The sequence below is a fragment of the Rhinoraja longicauda genome, chromosome 35 (genome assembly GCF_053455715.1).
Source record: "Rhinoraja longicauda isolate Sanriku21f chromosome 35, sRhiLon1.1, whole genome shotgun sequence".
NCBI lineage: Eukaryota > Metazoa > Chordata > Chondrichthyes > Rajiformes > Arhynchobatidae > Rhinoraja > Rhinoraja longicauda.
In genome coordinates, this window is record NC_135987.1 from 17,905,748 (window position 1) to 17,924,723 (window position 18,976).

The window sequence follows — 18,976 nt, forward strand, 5'->3', positions numbered from 1 at the left end:
CGTGCCCAAGTCCTTCGGCAGACTCCCTGCTTCCTCAAAACTACTTCATCCTCCACATATCCTTCGTATCATCCACAAACTATGCCACAAAGCCATCAATTGCATTGCCTAGATCATTAACATATAAGATGAAAAGGAGTGGACCCAACACCGACCCATGTGGAACACCCTTCGTCACACGCCATCAATCAGATAAGCACCTCTTATTATCCAGGTCTGGAGAAGGGTCTCGACCTGAAACGTCACCCATTCCCTCTCTCCTAGATGCTGCCTGACCTACTGAGTTACTCCAGCATTTTGTGATACCTTCGATTTGTACCAGCATCTGCAGTTATTTTCCTACTCCCTGAATAAAGCTCCCCTTTATTCCCGCCCTTTGTCAGTCAGCCAATGTTCTATCTACGCTGGTACCTTGCCTCTAATACCATGAGCTTCCAACTTGTTTTAGCAGCCTCGTGTGCGGCATCTTACAAGGGCCTTCAGAAAATCCAAGTAAACAACATCCATTGACTCTCCTTTGTCTACCCTGCATGTTATTAGTTTAGTTTAGTTTAGGTTCGTTTAGAGATATAGGGCGGAAACAGCTCTTTGGTCCACTGAGTCCACGCTGACCTACACACACTAGGGACGATTTACAGTTAAACCAAGCCAATTAACCCACAAACCTGTACATGTGGGAGGTTCTTCAAAAAATTCCAACTGTTTTTTCCTTAAACCACCTTCATTGACTGTGGAGAGAAGGAATGGGTGATGTACAGGGCATTGGTGAGACCACACCTGGAGTATTGCGTACAGTTTTGGTCTCTTAATCTGAGGAAAGACATTCTTGCCATAGAGGGAGTACAGAGAAGATTCTGGGATGGCAGAATCCACCAGATTGATTCCTGGGATGGCAGGACTTTCATATGAAGAAAGACTGGATAGACTCGGCTTGTACTCGCTGGAATTTAGAAGATTGAGGGGGGATCTTATAGAAACTTACAAAATTCTTAAGGGGTTGGACAGGCTAGATGCAGGAAGATTGTTCCCGATGTTGGGGAAGTCCAGAACAAGTGGTCACAGTTTAAGGATAAGGGGGAAGTCTTTTAGGACCGAGATGAGAACGTTTTTTTTCACACAGAGAGTGGTGAATCTGTGGAATTCTCTGCCACAGAAGGTAGTTGAGGCCAGTTCATTGGCTATATTTAAGAGGGAGTTAGATGTGGCTCTTGTGGCTAAAGGGATCAGGGGGTATGGAGAGAAGGCAGGTACAGGTTACTGAGCTGGATGATCAGCCATGATCATATTATGGCGGTGCAGGCTCTAAGGGCCGAATGGCCTACTCCTGCACCTATTTTCTATGTTTCTATGTTTCGGTCTGAAGAAAGGTCACGACCCGAAACGTCGCCCATTCCTTCTCTCCAGAGATGCTGTCTGTCCCGCTGAGTTACACCAGCATTTTGTGTCCACCTTCATTGACTGATGTCTTCCTGTGTGTCACCAAGTACCTCTTGACATGGCTAAGTGACAAACGTTGCCTGTTGCTCTGGACGCTGTTACTGAGTGAAAGGTGTTACTCAAAAGCAAGTAGTTGTTGTTGTTGGTTGCCCCATGCTTGCTGGGAATGGCTGCTGAGAAACATATTTAAAGCACAGCATGTCCAGGCCTTGCATTGACACATTGAGGAGACTGGCTGTCAAAGGTGACCCTTCCAGGCATTGCATTGCAACTACTCCAGAGCACTTAGCTAACTGAATTCCATTATTTCAGAAACACATTCAATAAAAAGCTCCAGCAGCTTTAACTGTGGTTGGCTATTATTATTTTGAAGAGATGCTTTGAAAGCTTTTGATCGCTTTCAAAATAACCCCAGCTTTCTTACACGGTGCTTTATTTTGACAAAACAAGAGCCACCCTTAAAAATACAGGTTCAGTTACCGGCAGAGATCGCAGCCGATCGATCCTTCAGGTACTTAGCACAGTTTGAAACCGCCAGAGAACTTCACTCCTTCCAGCACACCGTGCAACGTTAACAGGCTAGTCGAGGTCCATCATCTGAAAGATTCCTGCCTTCAAACTGATCCGAAATGCTAACACTTGACTCGTGCTGCAGTGTTCAGACCAGTGGTGAGAATCCACCTTGAGGAGATGAATTCCAACACTGCCTCAACATCTCAGCACCTTCCTTGCTAACAGCCACCAGCACATTAGATGGTCTTACGGTTTCTCTGCTGGCTGGGCAGACTGGCAGGGAACTTTAATCAATCTTTTAATATAATTCTGCCATCAGTTCCTGTTAAAATGTATCTGCTGGCTGAATGCCTGAATGACAGAGCTCCATTACTCTTCCATGCTCTCGGAGCAGTACACACCGTGTCCATTCACAACTCAACCTGAGCAGGCAATTATGTGTGCATGCTACCTGGCCATTGCACGTGTAAAGATTACTTCACTGCTATTGTCTTCTGAAAGGAAAGGATGCTCGATTTAAATCAAAAATTGCTTTGCAACTAATTGAAGGTTCAAGCCCCAGATGTTTGTAGCAGCTTGCACTTACTCTGGCACCTTGAATTACAACAGCACACTTATCGAAACTCGTAGCATGCAAACGCCCAAAGGCTTAGCTGATGCCTGCTGGAAGAGACTGATAGATCCGTTGTAGATGACAAAATGCTGGAGTAACTCAGCGGGACAGGCAGCATCTCTGGAGAGAGGGAATGGGTGACGTTTTGTGTCGAGACCCTTCTTCAGACTGAGAGTCAGGAGAAAGGCTGTATAGCAATATGGAGGAGTGACCCGCTGAGTTACTCCAGCATTTTGTGATCTACCTTCCATTTAAACCAGCATCTGCAGTTCTTTCCTACACACTGATCGATCCGTTGTTGGGTTACTCACAAGGAAAGATCTACTTTGTAGCAGAGTCATACTCATCAGACAGATCCAGTGCATGAAGAAAGGAAAGACTGGTGGTCGAAGGGATCAGAGACCAAACGTAGACACGAAATGCTGGAGTAACTCAACGGGACAGGCAGCATCTCCGGAGAAAAGGATTGGGTGACGTTTTGGGTCGAGCCCCTTCTTCAGACTGAGAGTCAGGACAAAGGGAATATGGCGATATGGAGGAGTAAGGTGTGAAAATGACAGATCAAAGCAGACGAAGCTTCTCTTCGAAGCTAAGGAAATGTAGAACGGTTGGCTGAGGGGAAGGTGACAAGGATGGTAACATTCAGTAAAATTAATCAGAAGGACAGGGAAGCTAGTGAGAGATCTAGGGTGGGGGAGGGATAAAGAGAGAGGGAAAGCCAGTGAAGTCATCTTCAAGTTAGAGAAATCAATGTTGATACCGTTGGGTAGTAAGCTGCCCAAGCGAAATATGAGGTGCTGTTCCTACGAGGTGGAGTTACTCCAGCATTTTGTGTGGATTTACATCTTTGGTGTAAACCAGCATCTGCAGTTCCTTCCTGCACGTGGGATTAGAGACCACATTGGTTGGAGCTTACTTACCGCACTCATGAGGGAGTCCAACACACTGACAGCAAACGCAGTGCCGCATGCAAATGGTTGTGTCAGGTACAGCTCAGTGTCTGGGTCATCGTCGTCATCTTGGTCCAAAAACTGAACGTTGGAGTCATTGACTGGAGGAAGGAAAGGCAAAGAATGCTTCAGTACACACTCGACGACAGGTGTCTCTCGACAATCACCAGCAGCTTTAAAGGATGGCAGTATCTAAACCCCAGGTCTAATTTATGTCCTAATTTCATGCACAGTGACAGGTGGCTGGAATTAGCAATCCCCAGCACTGCCTTCAGAGAGCCTTCAGAAATAGTGTTTGTTCTGAAATCTCTTCCCCTTTTCCTCAGATTTTTGAGGAGAGCGCTGGAAAGAACCACCAGTCAGCATGACAGAGGCCGATGAAGAGGCTACAGCAAACAATACTATGGAAAAAAACTACAAGGACAGAGGGTGGGGAGGGAGGTGGGGAAACTAGAGACACTCAGTGAAAATAATAACTGTTAGAGGGGAAAAAAAATTAGAAGGACACAGCCAAGGCAAGCAAAGTCAATCATAGCTTGCGAAAGAAAGAGCGTGATAGAAGTGAAATCCTTCTCAGCCAAATGAAAATAATAGCTACGAGGCAAGGTGAGGCTGTGTAAAAAGAGAAAGGGGCTTCTTACCCAACTCAGTTATCATTGGGATGTTGGCTCCAAAGTTTTTTTCCTGACTGAATGAAACCAAAGGGAGCACTTTGCCAGGTTTAACTAATAATGAATGAGAAATTGGTAAACAGAAGAGTACAATAGTTACAAGAAAGAGAACACACAGGCAATACTTTCATTAGCACCAATACAGAGCAACAATTCATCACATATTCACAGTTTCTAAACAAAGAGAAGGATTTTGTTAATCGATTACCAAGGAGAAGCTTCAAGTATCTTTCAGCTTGCACTTCTAGTTTCAAGAGCAACTTTTTCCCAACAACCATTAGGCTTTTGAACGCTACAAAAACTAACTATACTATGAACGGGCTTAAGACCAGGTCTTAGACTAAAGACCAGGTCTTCTGCACTAGTATTTACTTTAAAAAAAAACTTCAATATGTTATCTGTGAGCCCTGTGTTCACAGACCTATTATGCTGTTGCACGTAAGAATTGCATTGTTCTGTTTTCAGTACATGTGGCAATTAAACCATCTTGACTCCATGTAAATCTTCCACAGCTGATGAGATTTTCAATATGTTTTCATGAAGTGCTAGGGTTACTACGCATGTTGGAGTGCCCCAAACACAGACCCAAGTGAAGATTAGCTGGGAGGGAGGGTTTAGCATCTCCAAGGTTAATCTAATCTTGGTCGAAGGCAACACGTGGGCAGCAATGCCAACAGAGGAGCACCACAGTGGTTGGGCAGACCCCTTGTCTACCACTTGGTCCTGTCACTGATATAAACAGAGCTCAGGGTCCTGGCCTGCACAACTCCTTCCCATGAGGTGTTGCTCATTCTCACCCCCCCCCACCCCACCCCACCATACACTCTGCCCCACAGGAACACAAAACAATAATGGAAGCCGCTTGTTGTCCTTGAAAGAAAAACTTCAGCAAAGTTATTATTATGAAAATTACCACTGTCATTCAGCTTCTGTCAGCACAAGTCACACATCACACAAGTATGAACAGCCCCTGCCAACAAGCCCAATACTTAATAGTGAGGTGCTCAGTGGCTGGCCTTGCTACTGAGCATACAGATGATGTGCGTCCATGTGTGCCCCTGGATGCATGTACTGCGCGCACGTATCTTGGTTTGTGTTGGCGGTTCACAGTGGCAGCGCAAGACTGCTGGCGTCTCGTGATTAAATAACTCTGGCTGTGTCACCAAGAGACCTGTAACAAGCCAGGGCAGCGTGGAATCGTGTCTTGGCTGGGACAAGTTTGGCTCACGTGCCGGGCCAGTGATGAATTATCCAAGCTCAGGTGCCTTCTGGCTGGAGTCCAACAAAGGAATAAATGCCAATCTAATCACCAGTGGAGCCTACAGCTAATGCCAGTTGGACAGGTGGTAACACAAGCACTCCCTTCAAAGTAGCAACTGGAAAACCCTGCCAAGAGTCGAGATAGGGTTTGTTTTTGTTTAATTTGATCAGAATACAGTGGAAAGGAAATCAATCCAATAGCCCACCTATAAGTCAAAAACAAATTAATAGCCCACAGGTTACAGAGGTCATTTCACAAGAGGTATAGCTGTCAGTTTATGATCCAGCATCGTTGACAGCTTTATATGAATGGTCATGTTTATATTCAACATTTGAAATGTGCCGCTGGTCTTTTTTATCTTCTACAAGCTGCTATGTTTAGATTTTTGTTTTAGCAGGAGGTGAAATACTAAAGTTGCTGAACATTGATGTTGTACATTGGGGCACGTCACAGAGAAAGTCCAGGGCTTGATTAGCCCCTGGATCCTCACTGCTGTCTGTCCATCCCTGCCCAAGTATGTCCAGCTGGACCTTCATGACAAGATCTGTGCAACTTAAACTCCAGCCCCAGAGCAACCACTGACAGCCAGCAAAGCCGGCCAGCACAGGAGATACAGATGCTGGAGTCTTGAGTGAAGTGGAAACTGCTGGAGGAACTCAACGAGTCAGGCAACATCTGTGGAGTGAGAAGATCTCTGTCAGACCTGATGCTTTCCTGACCTGTAGCTGTACAATGAACCTTTCATACCTCCAGCTTCCCTCCCTGCTGACTCTCAGTCCAAAGAAGGGTCTCGACCCGAAACGTCACCCATTCCTTCTCTCCAGAGACACTGCCTGTCCCGCTGAGTTACTCCAGCATTTTGTGTCTATTTTAGTTTAGTTTAGTTTAGTTAAGTTTAGTTTTACAGCATGGAAACACTCCCTTTGACCCATGCCGTCCATCAATCACCCGTTCACACTAGTCCTATATTATCTCACCTACCCACTCACTTCATGCTAGGGGCAGTTTACAGAGCCCGATTAAGCTACGAATTCACATGCTCACCAAGTCCGTGCCAACCCTTGATCCCCGCTACACTAGCGCACACTACACCCGAGGGACAATTTACAATTTTTACCGAAGCCAATTAACCTACAAACCTGTACGTCTCTGGTGTGTGGGAGGAAACCGGAGATCCTGGAGAAAACCCACGCAGGTCACGGGGAGAACGTACAAACTCCGTCGAGACAGCGAGACAGCGCCCGTAGTCAGGATAAACCCGGTTTCTGACGCTGTAAGGCAGCAACTCTGCCTTAGAAACCCTATTTTTGTTATGGCTTATGGGTATGATGGAGAAATACATTGTGCAAGGCAAGGCCAAGAAATGTAACAAGGCTCCCCACACCATGGGCGGTCTGTATTACAACACAAAGAACAATGAACCAACTGGAGTGAAAAATGATTTGGCGATGGACACGTTGTCAGCTCGAACCAATCTGTTCAGAAGTGCAGTTGAAATATTTTTTTCCCGCTTTAAACCATTACAAAAAGGGTCACTTAAATAAAGTTTATATTCTGGTTAAAAAGAGATTTTGCTCAAAGGCACTGGCATATAGTGTTCCATGGTTCAATGCTCACGTTCCTCATCAAACTGATCAAGATACAAATTAATTAAGATGTTTAGTTAAAACATGGGTAAGAAGCGTTCACAGCTTAGGGGCAACTCCATGCTTCATTTGAATCTAAAATCAGATTTTAAAAAACAGTGAATATTCCTGTTCAAAGCAGCTCTCCCCAGGAATTAGGCACCCAGTGGCTTGGATCTGGAACAGATAAATGTTTCACTCCTGTTCTTCTGAAAAGTTTTTGTTTACTCTCTTCCTGACAGCTCCAGAGGACAATCGGGTTTTTTGGAAGCAGCCTGCTGCAGTGGGGAAAAAAGGTACAAACACAGACTGGAGAGAACGCAGCCCTGGGACTGTGGAGCAGAAACGCGATGGAATTATCCTGTTGAAATTCAATAAAATCATCCACAAACATGAGGCAGCAATGCAAGTGCATTATTTTTTATATCTAACTAGACCAAGTGGACACGTTGGGCCCAAACCTCTCCTGCATTGGTGCAGGACCCTCTCCTCCCCCCCCTCCACTTCCCCCCTCCCCTTTATTCCCCTCCCTCCCCCTCCCCCATCCTCCCTCCCTTCACCCCCTCCCTCCACCCCCTCTCCCCTTCCCCTCACCCCCACCATCCTCCTCACCCCCCCTCCACCCCACTCCCTCCCTCCTCCCTCCCAAAGAAATAGAGTTAAACTTTAAAATCCTCCCTCCTCCCCTCCCCCTCCCCTCCTTTTAAACTTAAAAATGTGAATAACTTAAAAAATATAACACCGATTTCAATAAAACTACTTGCATTATCACTAAAGTGACAATGGTGAGTAAGGTGGGCCTAAAATTGTCGCGCTATCGTGTACCGTTTTGGCTGAAGTTTAGTCACAAACAAGATAACAAACGAGAGTTTTAGTATATAGATGCAAAGCTGACCTCCACTATTTGTGTGCGTTCACCATACCATGAAACACAAGTGATTAGTGACTCTTGACATGGTCTACAGGCATATGTGCCATCATCCCACGTGGCAAAGGGAATTAAATTAGCCATCCTTACCAATTATACAAGCAAAAGTGGAGCAGTGTGAGTTATAGTGTCATAGTCATGTAGCACAACAACTAGCTCTTTATCCCATCAAGTCCATGCCAACCATTAAGAATCCATTGTGAAAGAAATAACTGCAGATGCCGGTTTAAATCAAAGGTAGACACAAAATGCAGGAGTAACTCAGCGGGACAGGCAGCATCTCGGGAGAGAAGGAATGAAGAAGGGTCTTGACCCGAAATGTCACCCATTCCTTCTCGCCATTGATGCTGCCCGTCCCGCTGACTGTTACAACTGTTTCGTTTCGTTGGGTTGCTGCTGTCTAAATTACCTAAATTATTGCATCGTATGGGAGGCGCATTCCCAATCTCGTTGTATCCCTGGGTACAATGACAATAAAGATATATTGTATTGTATTGTATTAAGTATCCATTTATACTAATCCCATTATATCATTCCACATTCCCATCAACTTCCCCTCAATGCTATCAACCACTTACACACTCGGGAGCAATTTATCACGGCCAATTATCCTACCAATCTGCACATCTTTGAAATGAGGGAGGAAACCAGAGTATTTGGAGGAAGTCCATGCATTTGCAGTGAGGGCTGGCAAACTCCACACAGACAGCATTGAGGTCAGGATTGAACAAGCATCACTGAAGTTGAGGTAGCAGCTCTATTAGCTGTGCGTCATTGTCTCTAATTAAAATGGCCTAAATGAGGCCGCAAAATCCAGAGGAGAATGTCCACTCGTCCCTTCCTACCCAAACCACCCCATCCCCGGGCACTTTCCCCTGCAACCGCAGGAGATGCAACACCTGTCCCTTTACCTCCCCCCTCAACTCCATCCAAGGACCCAAACAGTCTTTCCAGGTGAGACAGAGGTTCACCTGCACCTCCTCCAACCTCATCTATTGCATCCGCTCCTCTAGATGTCAACTTCTTTACATCAGCGAAACCAAACGCAGGCTCAGCGATCGCTTCGCTCAACACCTGCGCTCGGTCCGCATTGGCCAAACTGATCTCCCGGTGGCTGAGCACTTCAACTTCCCCTCCCATTCCCAGTCTGACCTTTCTGTCATGGGCCTCCTCCAGTGGCACAGTGAGGCCCACCGGAAATTGGAGGAACAGCACCTCATATTTCGCCTGGGCAGCTTGCAGCCCAGTGGTATGAACATTGACTCTCCAACTTTAGATAGTTCTTCTGTCCCTCTCTTCCCCTCCCAGATCTCACACTGTCTTCCTGTCTCCTCCTATATCCTTCCTTTGTCCCGCCCCCTGACATCAGTCTGAAGAAGGGTCTCGACCCGAAACATCACCCATTCCTTCTCTCCCGAGATGCTGCCTGACCTGCTGAGTTACTCCAGCATTTTGTGAATAAATACTGCAAAATCCAGAGATTAATTACTAAATTCCAACAGTCCAAATTTTTTAAATAGGAGAGGGAATACACATGTAAGGCCCACACTCAGTGTTTTGGCAAGTTTCCACTTTTAAACAAATTACTCGGGCTTGATCCAGTGTTTGTTTACAAAGGGGTTGGGGATTCAGAGGGTGTGAATATGAACACAATGAGCTAAACTCAAACTCAGTGTAATGAGTTTAACAGCTTCACTCAGTCTGCCTGGACCTATCTGATCTCCCAGTTGCCAAACACTTTAATTCCCCTTCCCACCCAGACCTTCATGTCCTGGGCCTCCTCCATTGTCAGAGCGAGGCAAAACGCAAATTGGAGGAACAACATCTCATATTTCGCTTGGGCAGCTTACAACCCAATGGAATGAATATTGATTGTTCTAACTTCAAGTAACCCCTGCATCCCCTGTCTCTCCATCACTCCACCACACAGATCGTACCAGCTTCAAAGTCATTTTGTTGAGTCTCATTGTCGGTATTTGTTCTGTTCTCACCTAGCACGTAGCTAACAATGGCTTGTTTCCTTTATCATTGTTACTTTTTTGCATGTCTTTCATTCATTTGTTCTATATCTCTCTACATCACTGTCTATATCTATCGTTTCCCTTGCCCCTGACTCTCAGTCTGAAGAAGGGTCTCGACCCAAAACGTCACCCATTCCTTTTCTCCAGAGATGCCGTTGGACCCCAGAGTTACTCCAGTTTTTTGTGTCTATCTTCGGTTTAAACCAACATCTGCAGTTCCTTCTACACACATACTGAGTATCTCAGTCTGTTGAAACATTGGCCTGTTCTATACTATGGATTGTTACTGCTTGGTGTGAATTCCTGTTTATTCTGTTATTCAAGGGGGACATTGATCGATTCCCTGATTCAGCGAAGACTTAGAGCAAAGCAGGTTCAGGTTAAGAAAAGGCACAAGAGTCTGAAGAAGGGTCTCGACCCGAAACGTCACCCATTCCCTCTCTCCTAGATGCTGCCTGACCCGCTGAGTTACTCCAGCATTTTGTGATACCCAGGATTATTGGTCCGATAAGTTCCAAAATAGAACCACACACTTTGCCAGAATAAACTAGTTGGTTTTTCACATTCCTAAATGTTCATTGTAAGTGGGGGGAAAAAAAACCTTGCTTTGGCAAAACAGACACATCAACTATTGAATAAATTACCAAACAGCAAACTTGACTCCTAATTTGTGCTTGCAAAAAAACACAAAAACATCACAAGAACATTGCCAGACCACTAAGATGGCTCTGCTCTTACATGTATTGTAAATGGCTGTCCAAGAGGCATTAAGATAGGCAATCATGAGAACCTAATTACTAAATGATCATTTTTAAGTAATCCTGCGAGCGGGACTAATTATCCAAAGACTTGAGTACAAAATCCCAGCCTGACAGATGGGGAAATTAAACTTGGCAAATAATCTGGAATCATAACAAAGATCTTCTCGGCATTGGCCATAAGAAACCTACCCGACTGTCACTAAAACCCATCTGTTTTTTTTAGACATCCTTAATCTCTTTGGCATCCGTGTGAGTGTGAGTTTAGACCACTTGAAATGAGCTCAACAAGCCGCCCATTTCCATCAAGAAGGCTCAACACCAACTTCTCCAGGACAAATTGTGTGTGGTCAATAAATATCAACCTTGCCATTTCCATCTTATAAGCAATAGTATACTACAGATAAAGGATGAGCAGCAGGGTATTCTTGGAGAAGATTGTAAAACTGTCCCTAGTGTGTGTAGGATAGTGTTATTGTAAGCGGATCACTGGTCATAAGGTCAGGAATAGGGGTAGAATTAGGCCATTCGGCCCATCACGTCTACTCTACCATTCAATCATGGCTGAACTATCTCTCCCACCTAACCCCATTCTCATGCCTTCTCCCCATAACCTCATAACACTGGTTAGCATGGACTCGGTGGGCCAAATGGCCTGGTTCCACGCAGTATCTCTAAGCTAAACTAAAAAAAAGAGGTGTTTAACTTAATTTCGTGTGAATCTCTGGGATTCTTTTGGAAAAAATCCCCAGAAAAAAAAAAAATTAGACGGATCATGCTTTGACTTATAGAACTGATATCTGAAGGAGAAAGATAACAGCTCCGAGAGTTATTTAATGTGAAGGGACATGGACTATATGTGATATAACCTATGTTTCATTATAGCTGTGGTCGCAGTTGACACGGTGTTGTCCTGAACCTATTCAGCAAACCCCATTAGCCCCAACATTCCCTCTCTCTCTATCCCTCCCCCACCCAAGTCGCACCAGCTTCTTGTTTTCACCCAACAAACAGCAAACACTGGCCTGTTCCCTTTATCATCGTTACTTTTTTGCATATCTTTCATTCATTGTTCTTTATCTCTCTACATCATTGTCTATATCTCTCGTTTCCCATATCCCCAACCAGTCTGAAGAAGGGCCTCGACCCGAAACGTCATCTATTCCTGATCACATTGAATGGCGGTGTTGGCTCGAAGGGCCGAATGGCCTACTCCTGCATCTATTGTCTATTCACAAAATGCTGGAGTAACTCAGCAGGTCAGGCAGCATCTCAGGAGAGAAGGAATGGGTGACGTTTCGGGTCGAAACCCTTCTACAGACCTATTGTCTATTGACTATTGTCTTATCTTTAAGAGCTCTCTCTAGCTCTCTCTTGAAATCATCCAGAGAATTGGCCTCCACTGCCTTCTGAGGCAGAGAATTCCAATCTCAAGTTTCATTTGCATTTGCAGCATTTTGTCTTCAAAATGAGTTTGTCTTTTTAACAGCACACAGAAATCATGCAGTAATTTACTTCCTGGCAGGCCAAATCCTAGCCAGCAGTCACTGAGTTATTTACACACCAGTAAAGCCTTGACATTACACTTGGTGCTATTCCCCCAACTTATTCTGAGCTAATGCATCAACCCACAATGTTACCCCAGGTTCTCATTCTTTAAAACAATGGCTCACAAGGTGACAGTAGATTTAAAAGTCAGAAAGTGTCCCCATTAAGATTACCAGTGTGCATACCGCATAAAAAGAAAAAGGATTATTACAATTACTGCAGATTACACATGACATGTTTAACGTATCCTAAACATTTATCAGTGGCTAATCACAATTATCTGCTTGTGAACCTCCACTAATCATGTCACGGGTGTTAACCTTCGGAGCAAGTAATTCACTGCATGAGACATGGAGATGTTGGAAGGAGAGAAAGCATTTTATAAATGTGTGTCTTATTAGTGAAGAAACAAATTAAGGTGGTGAAGCACTCGGTCTGAAACCAGAAGCAAGGAGAGAGCAGAGGTGAAACACTGCAGGATTTCTATTCGACAACCCTCGGGTTTTAACATAATTTATATGAAAATGACGATATTAAGTTAACACTCAGCTTCAGGAGGTTAAACCCACTAAATCCAGCTTCGAGGAACCTCGGAGAACCTCTGCTTCCTGCAGAGTGTATCAGTTGGAGACGAGATTAGTTCTTTTAGCTGCTCCACAGATTTGCACATCTTCCCTGTTCCATGGCCTGTTTACATGAGCGGTGCAGAGGGTTGCTGGTGGGACTACAAGCTATTTTACCCCCCCCCCCCCCTCCCCTTCATTCTCACGTCATGCTAAATGGCCAGTTATAAGGTCATGAACACATTGCCCTCCTTTACCAGTAATCCATCACTGGCAAATGTCGAGGATGTTAAATATGCCATAGGATAGTATGCCACAGGTTTTTTTATTCACTCGAAATACCAAAGGGCCAACACAAAGTTGAGGGTCCATCAGACATCTCTCCCTTCATTCGGGAACAATTGTAATCAGTCATTGGTAATTATCCCTGACAGGTTAACCACACAATCTGCAGAAAGTTATTTACTCCATTTATGTAATAACAAGGAATTGCAGATGCTGGTTTATACCAAAGTGCTGGAGTAACTCAACGGGTCAGGCGGCATCTCTGGGGAAAATGGATAGGTGATGTATTTTTTGGGGTGAGACCCTTCTTCAGACTGATTGCAGGGAAAATATCTGGAAGAGAGAAGGAGCTGGACAAATCACGGATGGCCACAAATTACCCCGGGTGCCGGAATTCCCTGATAGGCAGATTGTTGGACAAAAGGCTAGAGATAGGAACTGGTGTGAACCCAATTGAAATACATAACTGCGAACTGTGAAGTTTGTTGAAGGACTTTTGGTGGAAGGGCTGGGTGGGTGGAAGGGGGAAGAAACCAGAGCAAGGTCAGATAGGATTCAGGGTAAGGGAGTGGGAAATGGGGAAAGTAAGGGGGGGGGAGGTAGTTTGGGTGGAAGAAAGGGGAGGGGAAGGGAGCCATTTGTAGAAGCTACCAAAAATTGAATAATTCAATGTGCTCTGCACACGGGTAAACAGAGACATTTTCCAACTTTTAATCTATTGATTCCTTGTGAGGCATTGCTTTAGAGGACAAGGTGAGGGAAGTGTGAGGAGGGATTAACCGAAGCTTAATTCAATATTGATTGCTTTGCACTTTCAAATATCTAAATGATCAAGATCCTTGGTAGAGGGAGAAATAAAAGAACAATTTGGCCTGGGATGGTTTGGAAGATAGGTTGAGGGAAAGAAGGTGGAGTTGACCAGGTAAGTGATATCTGGCTGACTGAGGAGCAGAGCAGATTTATTATTATTTCCAAAGAAGATAGATTTTGTTTGTTCAATTCTATACTTTGTGTTTGCAATCGGAATCCACCTATCATTTGCCAGTTCTTGCCACACCCCAACCCATCACCTCTCTGTATCATCTATCCCCCCCCCCCCCCCCTGCACCATCCGTCTGAAGAAGAGTCCTGGCCCAAAACTTTGTCGGTCCATTTCTCTCCCCAGATGCTGTCTGACCCGTTGAGTTTCCCAGCAGTTTGCTCATTGCTCAGGATTGCAACATCTGCAGTCTCTTGTGTCTCTAGATCATGTTATCCAGTTTTAATACCAAGGACATCTACAGTTTTGGTCCTTAGACGAGAACATCATTTGATTGCATTTTGGTCAGAAAGAAAAAAAAACTTAAATTTCAACGAAAAAGTGGATCTCATTCCTGGGACAGATCAAAGGCACTGAAAGCAGGAATGTTTTGTGACATTGTCATTGTGTGTGTTACACAAATGGGACTGAGATTTTGCAAACTTACATATTATTCTGGATATCACATCACCCAATGTTGAACAATAATGGCACTGGATGCTGCCAATCAGCCTATCAATCCTGCCAATCACACCCCGTTGCCCTTTCCCTGTAACCCATCAAATTCTACCCCAAGTGCTGACTCAATTCCCTTTTTAAAGCACTGATGAAATCTTCGATTTCCATTTTTAAAAAATGAGAATTAAAAATGTGGTTAAAATGAGGATGTTTCCATATATTTCTGCCAGATTCTATTGAAATATCTAGAAATAAGTTATGGGTGCTGCAGTAACACTGACCAAGGATAACTATTCTCAGTTTCTCAGTTTCATGAAAATCCATTTAAACGCTTTGAGAATAGAACTTAATGTGGTCAGCATTGCACCTCCCACCCAGTCTGTAAAAGATGACCTAAAGAGATGTGTAATTGAGTCCTTAGATCATTGGGCTGCGCTGGATTAGCTGGTCCCAGCTGGGTTGCCACAGTTGTCCATGGCCTCCTTGGTCTCGGGGAAGAACAACAGAGTGGCAAATATGAAAACATGACCTTCTTGGTCCAAATAATCAGTAGCACTTCCCACTTTTATCCCTGGGTCATTTGGTGAGAATGTATAATGCTGAGCAAACTAGTTACAAATTCAATAGTGTACTCAAAAATATAGGTCTTCCTGAACAATCAATTATTTCTCTTTGATCTGCTGGTTTGCAACAGTTCATTCGTGTTACAGCAAAAGCCCTAGGTCAGAGTTCTGTCATTATTCCGCATCTGGAGTCAATGTGGATTCCAGTACACCATGCCTGTGCTATTGTCTCCAAAGCTACAACTTTGTTCTTCTACTGCATTGCGCAAGGAATCTACAGTGTCCAGATATTTTCTGAATTGATGTAGTGTCCTCTAAGACATTTTTTTAACTCTAGGAAATGTTCCCTCATCAAGAACTGAGGCCACTAAGACAACAACAATCAGTTACTCTTAAAACATAATAATTATAGAGTCATAGAGTACAGTAGGAAACAGGCTCTTTGGTCCACCTTGTCCATGTGACCAAGTTGGCATATTCAGTTGGTCCTTTTTTGCCCACATCCCTCCAAAAACTCATCCGAACAACACATCTGCCCACATGTTTTTCAAAAATTGTATACACTCATAGTTTATCTTTGTAAATCCATTGGAAACAAATCACCAGGAAAACTAGACGTGACAGATCTCCTGGTTACTTAATGTAATTTGCAGGGCAGGCTACAAGCAAAAACTAAAGGAAAGACCTTCCCTGGTAAGTCTTGCAGCCTTTTGTATGTCTTGGGGTGCCGCTCAGCACCATTGATGGAAATACCAGCCTAGGAATGAGTCACTTCAGGATCAATGGTCATCCTAAATTAGGCAAGTGTTCAATGCACAATACCATTGCTTTGTATTTCACGTTTGAAATTTGTTTGCACTCCTGTCAATATTTGGCAGCAAACTGCAATTTACAACAGCGATTAACTCTGCCTCCACCACTTGTTTCTGAGGTGAAGCTTCACTGTGCAATTTCAAGTCGATGACCTGGGATCACAGTTGCCAAAAGCCAATGATGTCACGGACCCACCCTCTGTGCATTGTTCGTGAATGATGGGATGACAAAACACAAGGCATCTGGAGGAATGCCTGCCGCCCTTACCCAGCTCCGTCATCATTGGGATATTGGCTCCTGTGATGATGGAAGTCTGCCGCACCAAGCCATGGACTGGACTACTATCTGGTGATGTTCTGTCCATCCCCGGAGGTGTGAATCCTATAAAAATAAAGTCACAAGATCATTTGTCTATCTTTCCAAATCAGCAAGATTAACACTGGATCTGTGCTACGCTGAATGATCCTTATATCCTGCTACAATATCCTGAAACAAAGAAAATAGATGTAGGAGTAGGCCATTCAGCCCTTTGAGCCAGCACCGCCATTCAATATGGTCATGGCTGATCATCCAAAATCAGTACCCCGTTCCTGCTTATTTCCCATATCCCTTGATTCCGTTAGCCCTAAGAGTTAAATCTAACTTTCTCTTGACAGCATGCTTTGTGGCATTTGACCCTGCTTGGGGAAAACCTTCCCTTAATTGCAAACTATCTCCAATCACGGAGACTTCTTGTCCATCCAAACCCTCGGCAGTTTGTTTTTCCTCTACAATAAATACATGTTCAATGTAGGCAGAGTTGGCAAAAGTCAAACTTTTTATTTGTACAGAATGCACAAAAAGATCAGCTTGAAGTGGAAAGACTAAAAAGTAAAGTGCTGTCATAAGCCCTCATTATAAAACTCTCTGATGTGCCACAGTCTTGATGCGACATGTGTTAGTGATAAATAAAGTATAGCCAAACTCCAGTCTTTCCACTGAAACATGATTTTCTCATGGTTCCTGAAGGGAGTGTTATAGTGAGGGACCTCAGTGCAAAAGAAGCTGCCAACATCTTAAGTTCAGAGAAGTGACATGTACTTTCAAGCCAATCACCCCCAAAAGGTGGTTAGGAATTCTAATTGAAGTGATGAGCATCAACTGATCAGACACTCCTCAATTTGGAAATGTGAGGCACAGTGAACCGTAACTCCTGTGGCTTCTCTTAAACCCTGTTCCTTCCCTCCTTTCTAATCTTTGTGAGATCAGAAATTCCATCCTGCAAGCTTTTCTTCCAAACTCATTTTTGTTTTGGTGCCTGCATTAATGTTTTACCATGCCAACATACCCAGTGGCAGTAACCTGAAATAATTCAATCAATAAAGGTCACTTGATCCCTATTTAGCATTTACAGGTTCGCCATCATGTTGCTGATATTAATTTTACATGTTTCCCCATTTTGCTACAAAATAGTGAACATTAAATCCTTTTTATCAGAAATGTTAACATTCACCATCCCTATAAAACCCACAAACATGCCATTTCGTTTGAAGTCATAGACCTTGACATTTTTCATTTTCCATGTTCACAAGTCAACACGGAAAGCCAGTAATGCAGTATACATAATACATAGACTTCAGGGTCTTTTGGAGAGAGCTTCAGGCCATTAGTTAATGCTGACACAATAAAAACCCAGCCTGTTGGCTTTTAAAATTGTTAGCTTTACTTAACAAAACACAAACTGATTTTAAAGATTTTAACAAAACCACATTCTTCCAATTGAATTTTTTTCAGCAAACTCTCTGAAATTGTTTCTTTCAAATGGAAATGTGCATACTTTTTGTATTTCTAGAAAGCTTTGACTTAGGCAAAGAGTCACATGCACTTGAATATCAGAGATAACACTGCTGTTAATGGTTGAAGACTACAGAGAAGTTCAGGTTCCCTGAAGTCAATGAAAGCATCACGTTTATCCCAACAATTGTCTTGTTTTTTCCCCGCTAGTAACGTGTTATGCAATTTCTGTTGAAGAAGAGTTGATAATGTATCATTCAGGATGCCATCGACAAAAGGGAAACAAGGGCTTTCATTATATGCATGCAAATTTCCAGGCTGCCATTTAGTTCTCTATGCATTTCCAGCTTTGTGAACCTTGCCAAACTCAATTTATATAAATTACCTGTACCTTACACAAAGGGAGACTGAATGAATGAGGAGGCCAAAATATCAAGAAACAAAATCGTTTAAAATCATTAAGCAAGAATAAATAGTGTAAAAAATAACTGCAGATGCTGGTACAAATCGAAGGTATTTATTTCACAAAATGCTGGAGTAACTCAGCAGGTCAGGCAGCATCTCAGGAGAGAAGGAATGGGTGACGTTTTGGGTCGAGACCCTTCTTCAGACTGATGGACCGGTCAGACTGGATCAGTCTGAAGAAGGGTCTCGACCCGAAACGTCACCCATTCCTTCTCTCCTGAGATGCTGCCTGACCTGCTGAGTTACTCCAGCATTTTGTGAAAGCAAGAATGAATGCAACTTTTTTAAAACGTGGAGTTGAATGCCTAAACACATTGAAATTTTATTATCCTCGCCCTCCATAGCAGTCTCTATTTCGAACTGTTTGGATGTTTGGCGACTCAATAAAAATCAAGTAACTCTGAGTTCTGAATGGTGGCAGACTTTGGAACCCTTTGCGAACATCAGGACTCAACAAACACTTAATGTTCAGGGAGGGGGAGCTTTTTTTAGTGAGGGTAGATGGCCAGCCGGGGGAGTCAACTGAAGAAGGGTCTCGACCCGAAACGTCACCCATTCATTCTCTCCTGAGATGCTGCCTGACCCGCTGAGTTACTCCTGCATTTTGTGATACCTTAATGTTCGGGAATTACTACCTAGCTCGACAGCATCAAATCATACCTGACATTGCATTGGCTGACCAAATCACGGGCAATAACCTTGGCAGCATTAG

General features: G+C 43.8%; 1 protein-coding gene across 3 annotated transcripts in view; it reads right to left on the minus strand.

Moving 5' to 3' along the window:
* The window catches only part of LOC144609998 (calcium-activated potassium channel subunit alpha-1), a 594,620-nt gene that overhangs the window by 35,035 nt on the left and 540,609 nt on the right, over positions 1–18,976 (minus strand). For all 3 annotated transcript variants that reach the window (XM_078428430.1, XM_078428427.1, XM_078428428.1), the window contains 3 exons: positions 16,294–16,407; positions 4,155–4,238; positions 3,484–3,614 (listed from right to left, as the gene is read on the minus strand). In XM_078428430.1, coding sequence (XP_078284556.1) covers positions 3,484–3,614; positions 4,155–4,238; positions 16,294–16,407 — 329 coding nt within the window. The remainder of the gene's footprint in view (positions 1–3,483; positions 3,615–4,154; positions 4,239–16,293; positions 16,408–18,976) is intronic.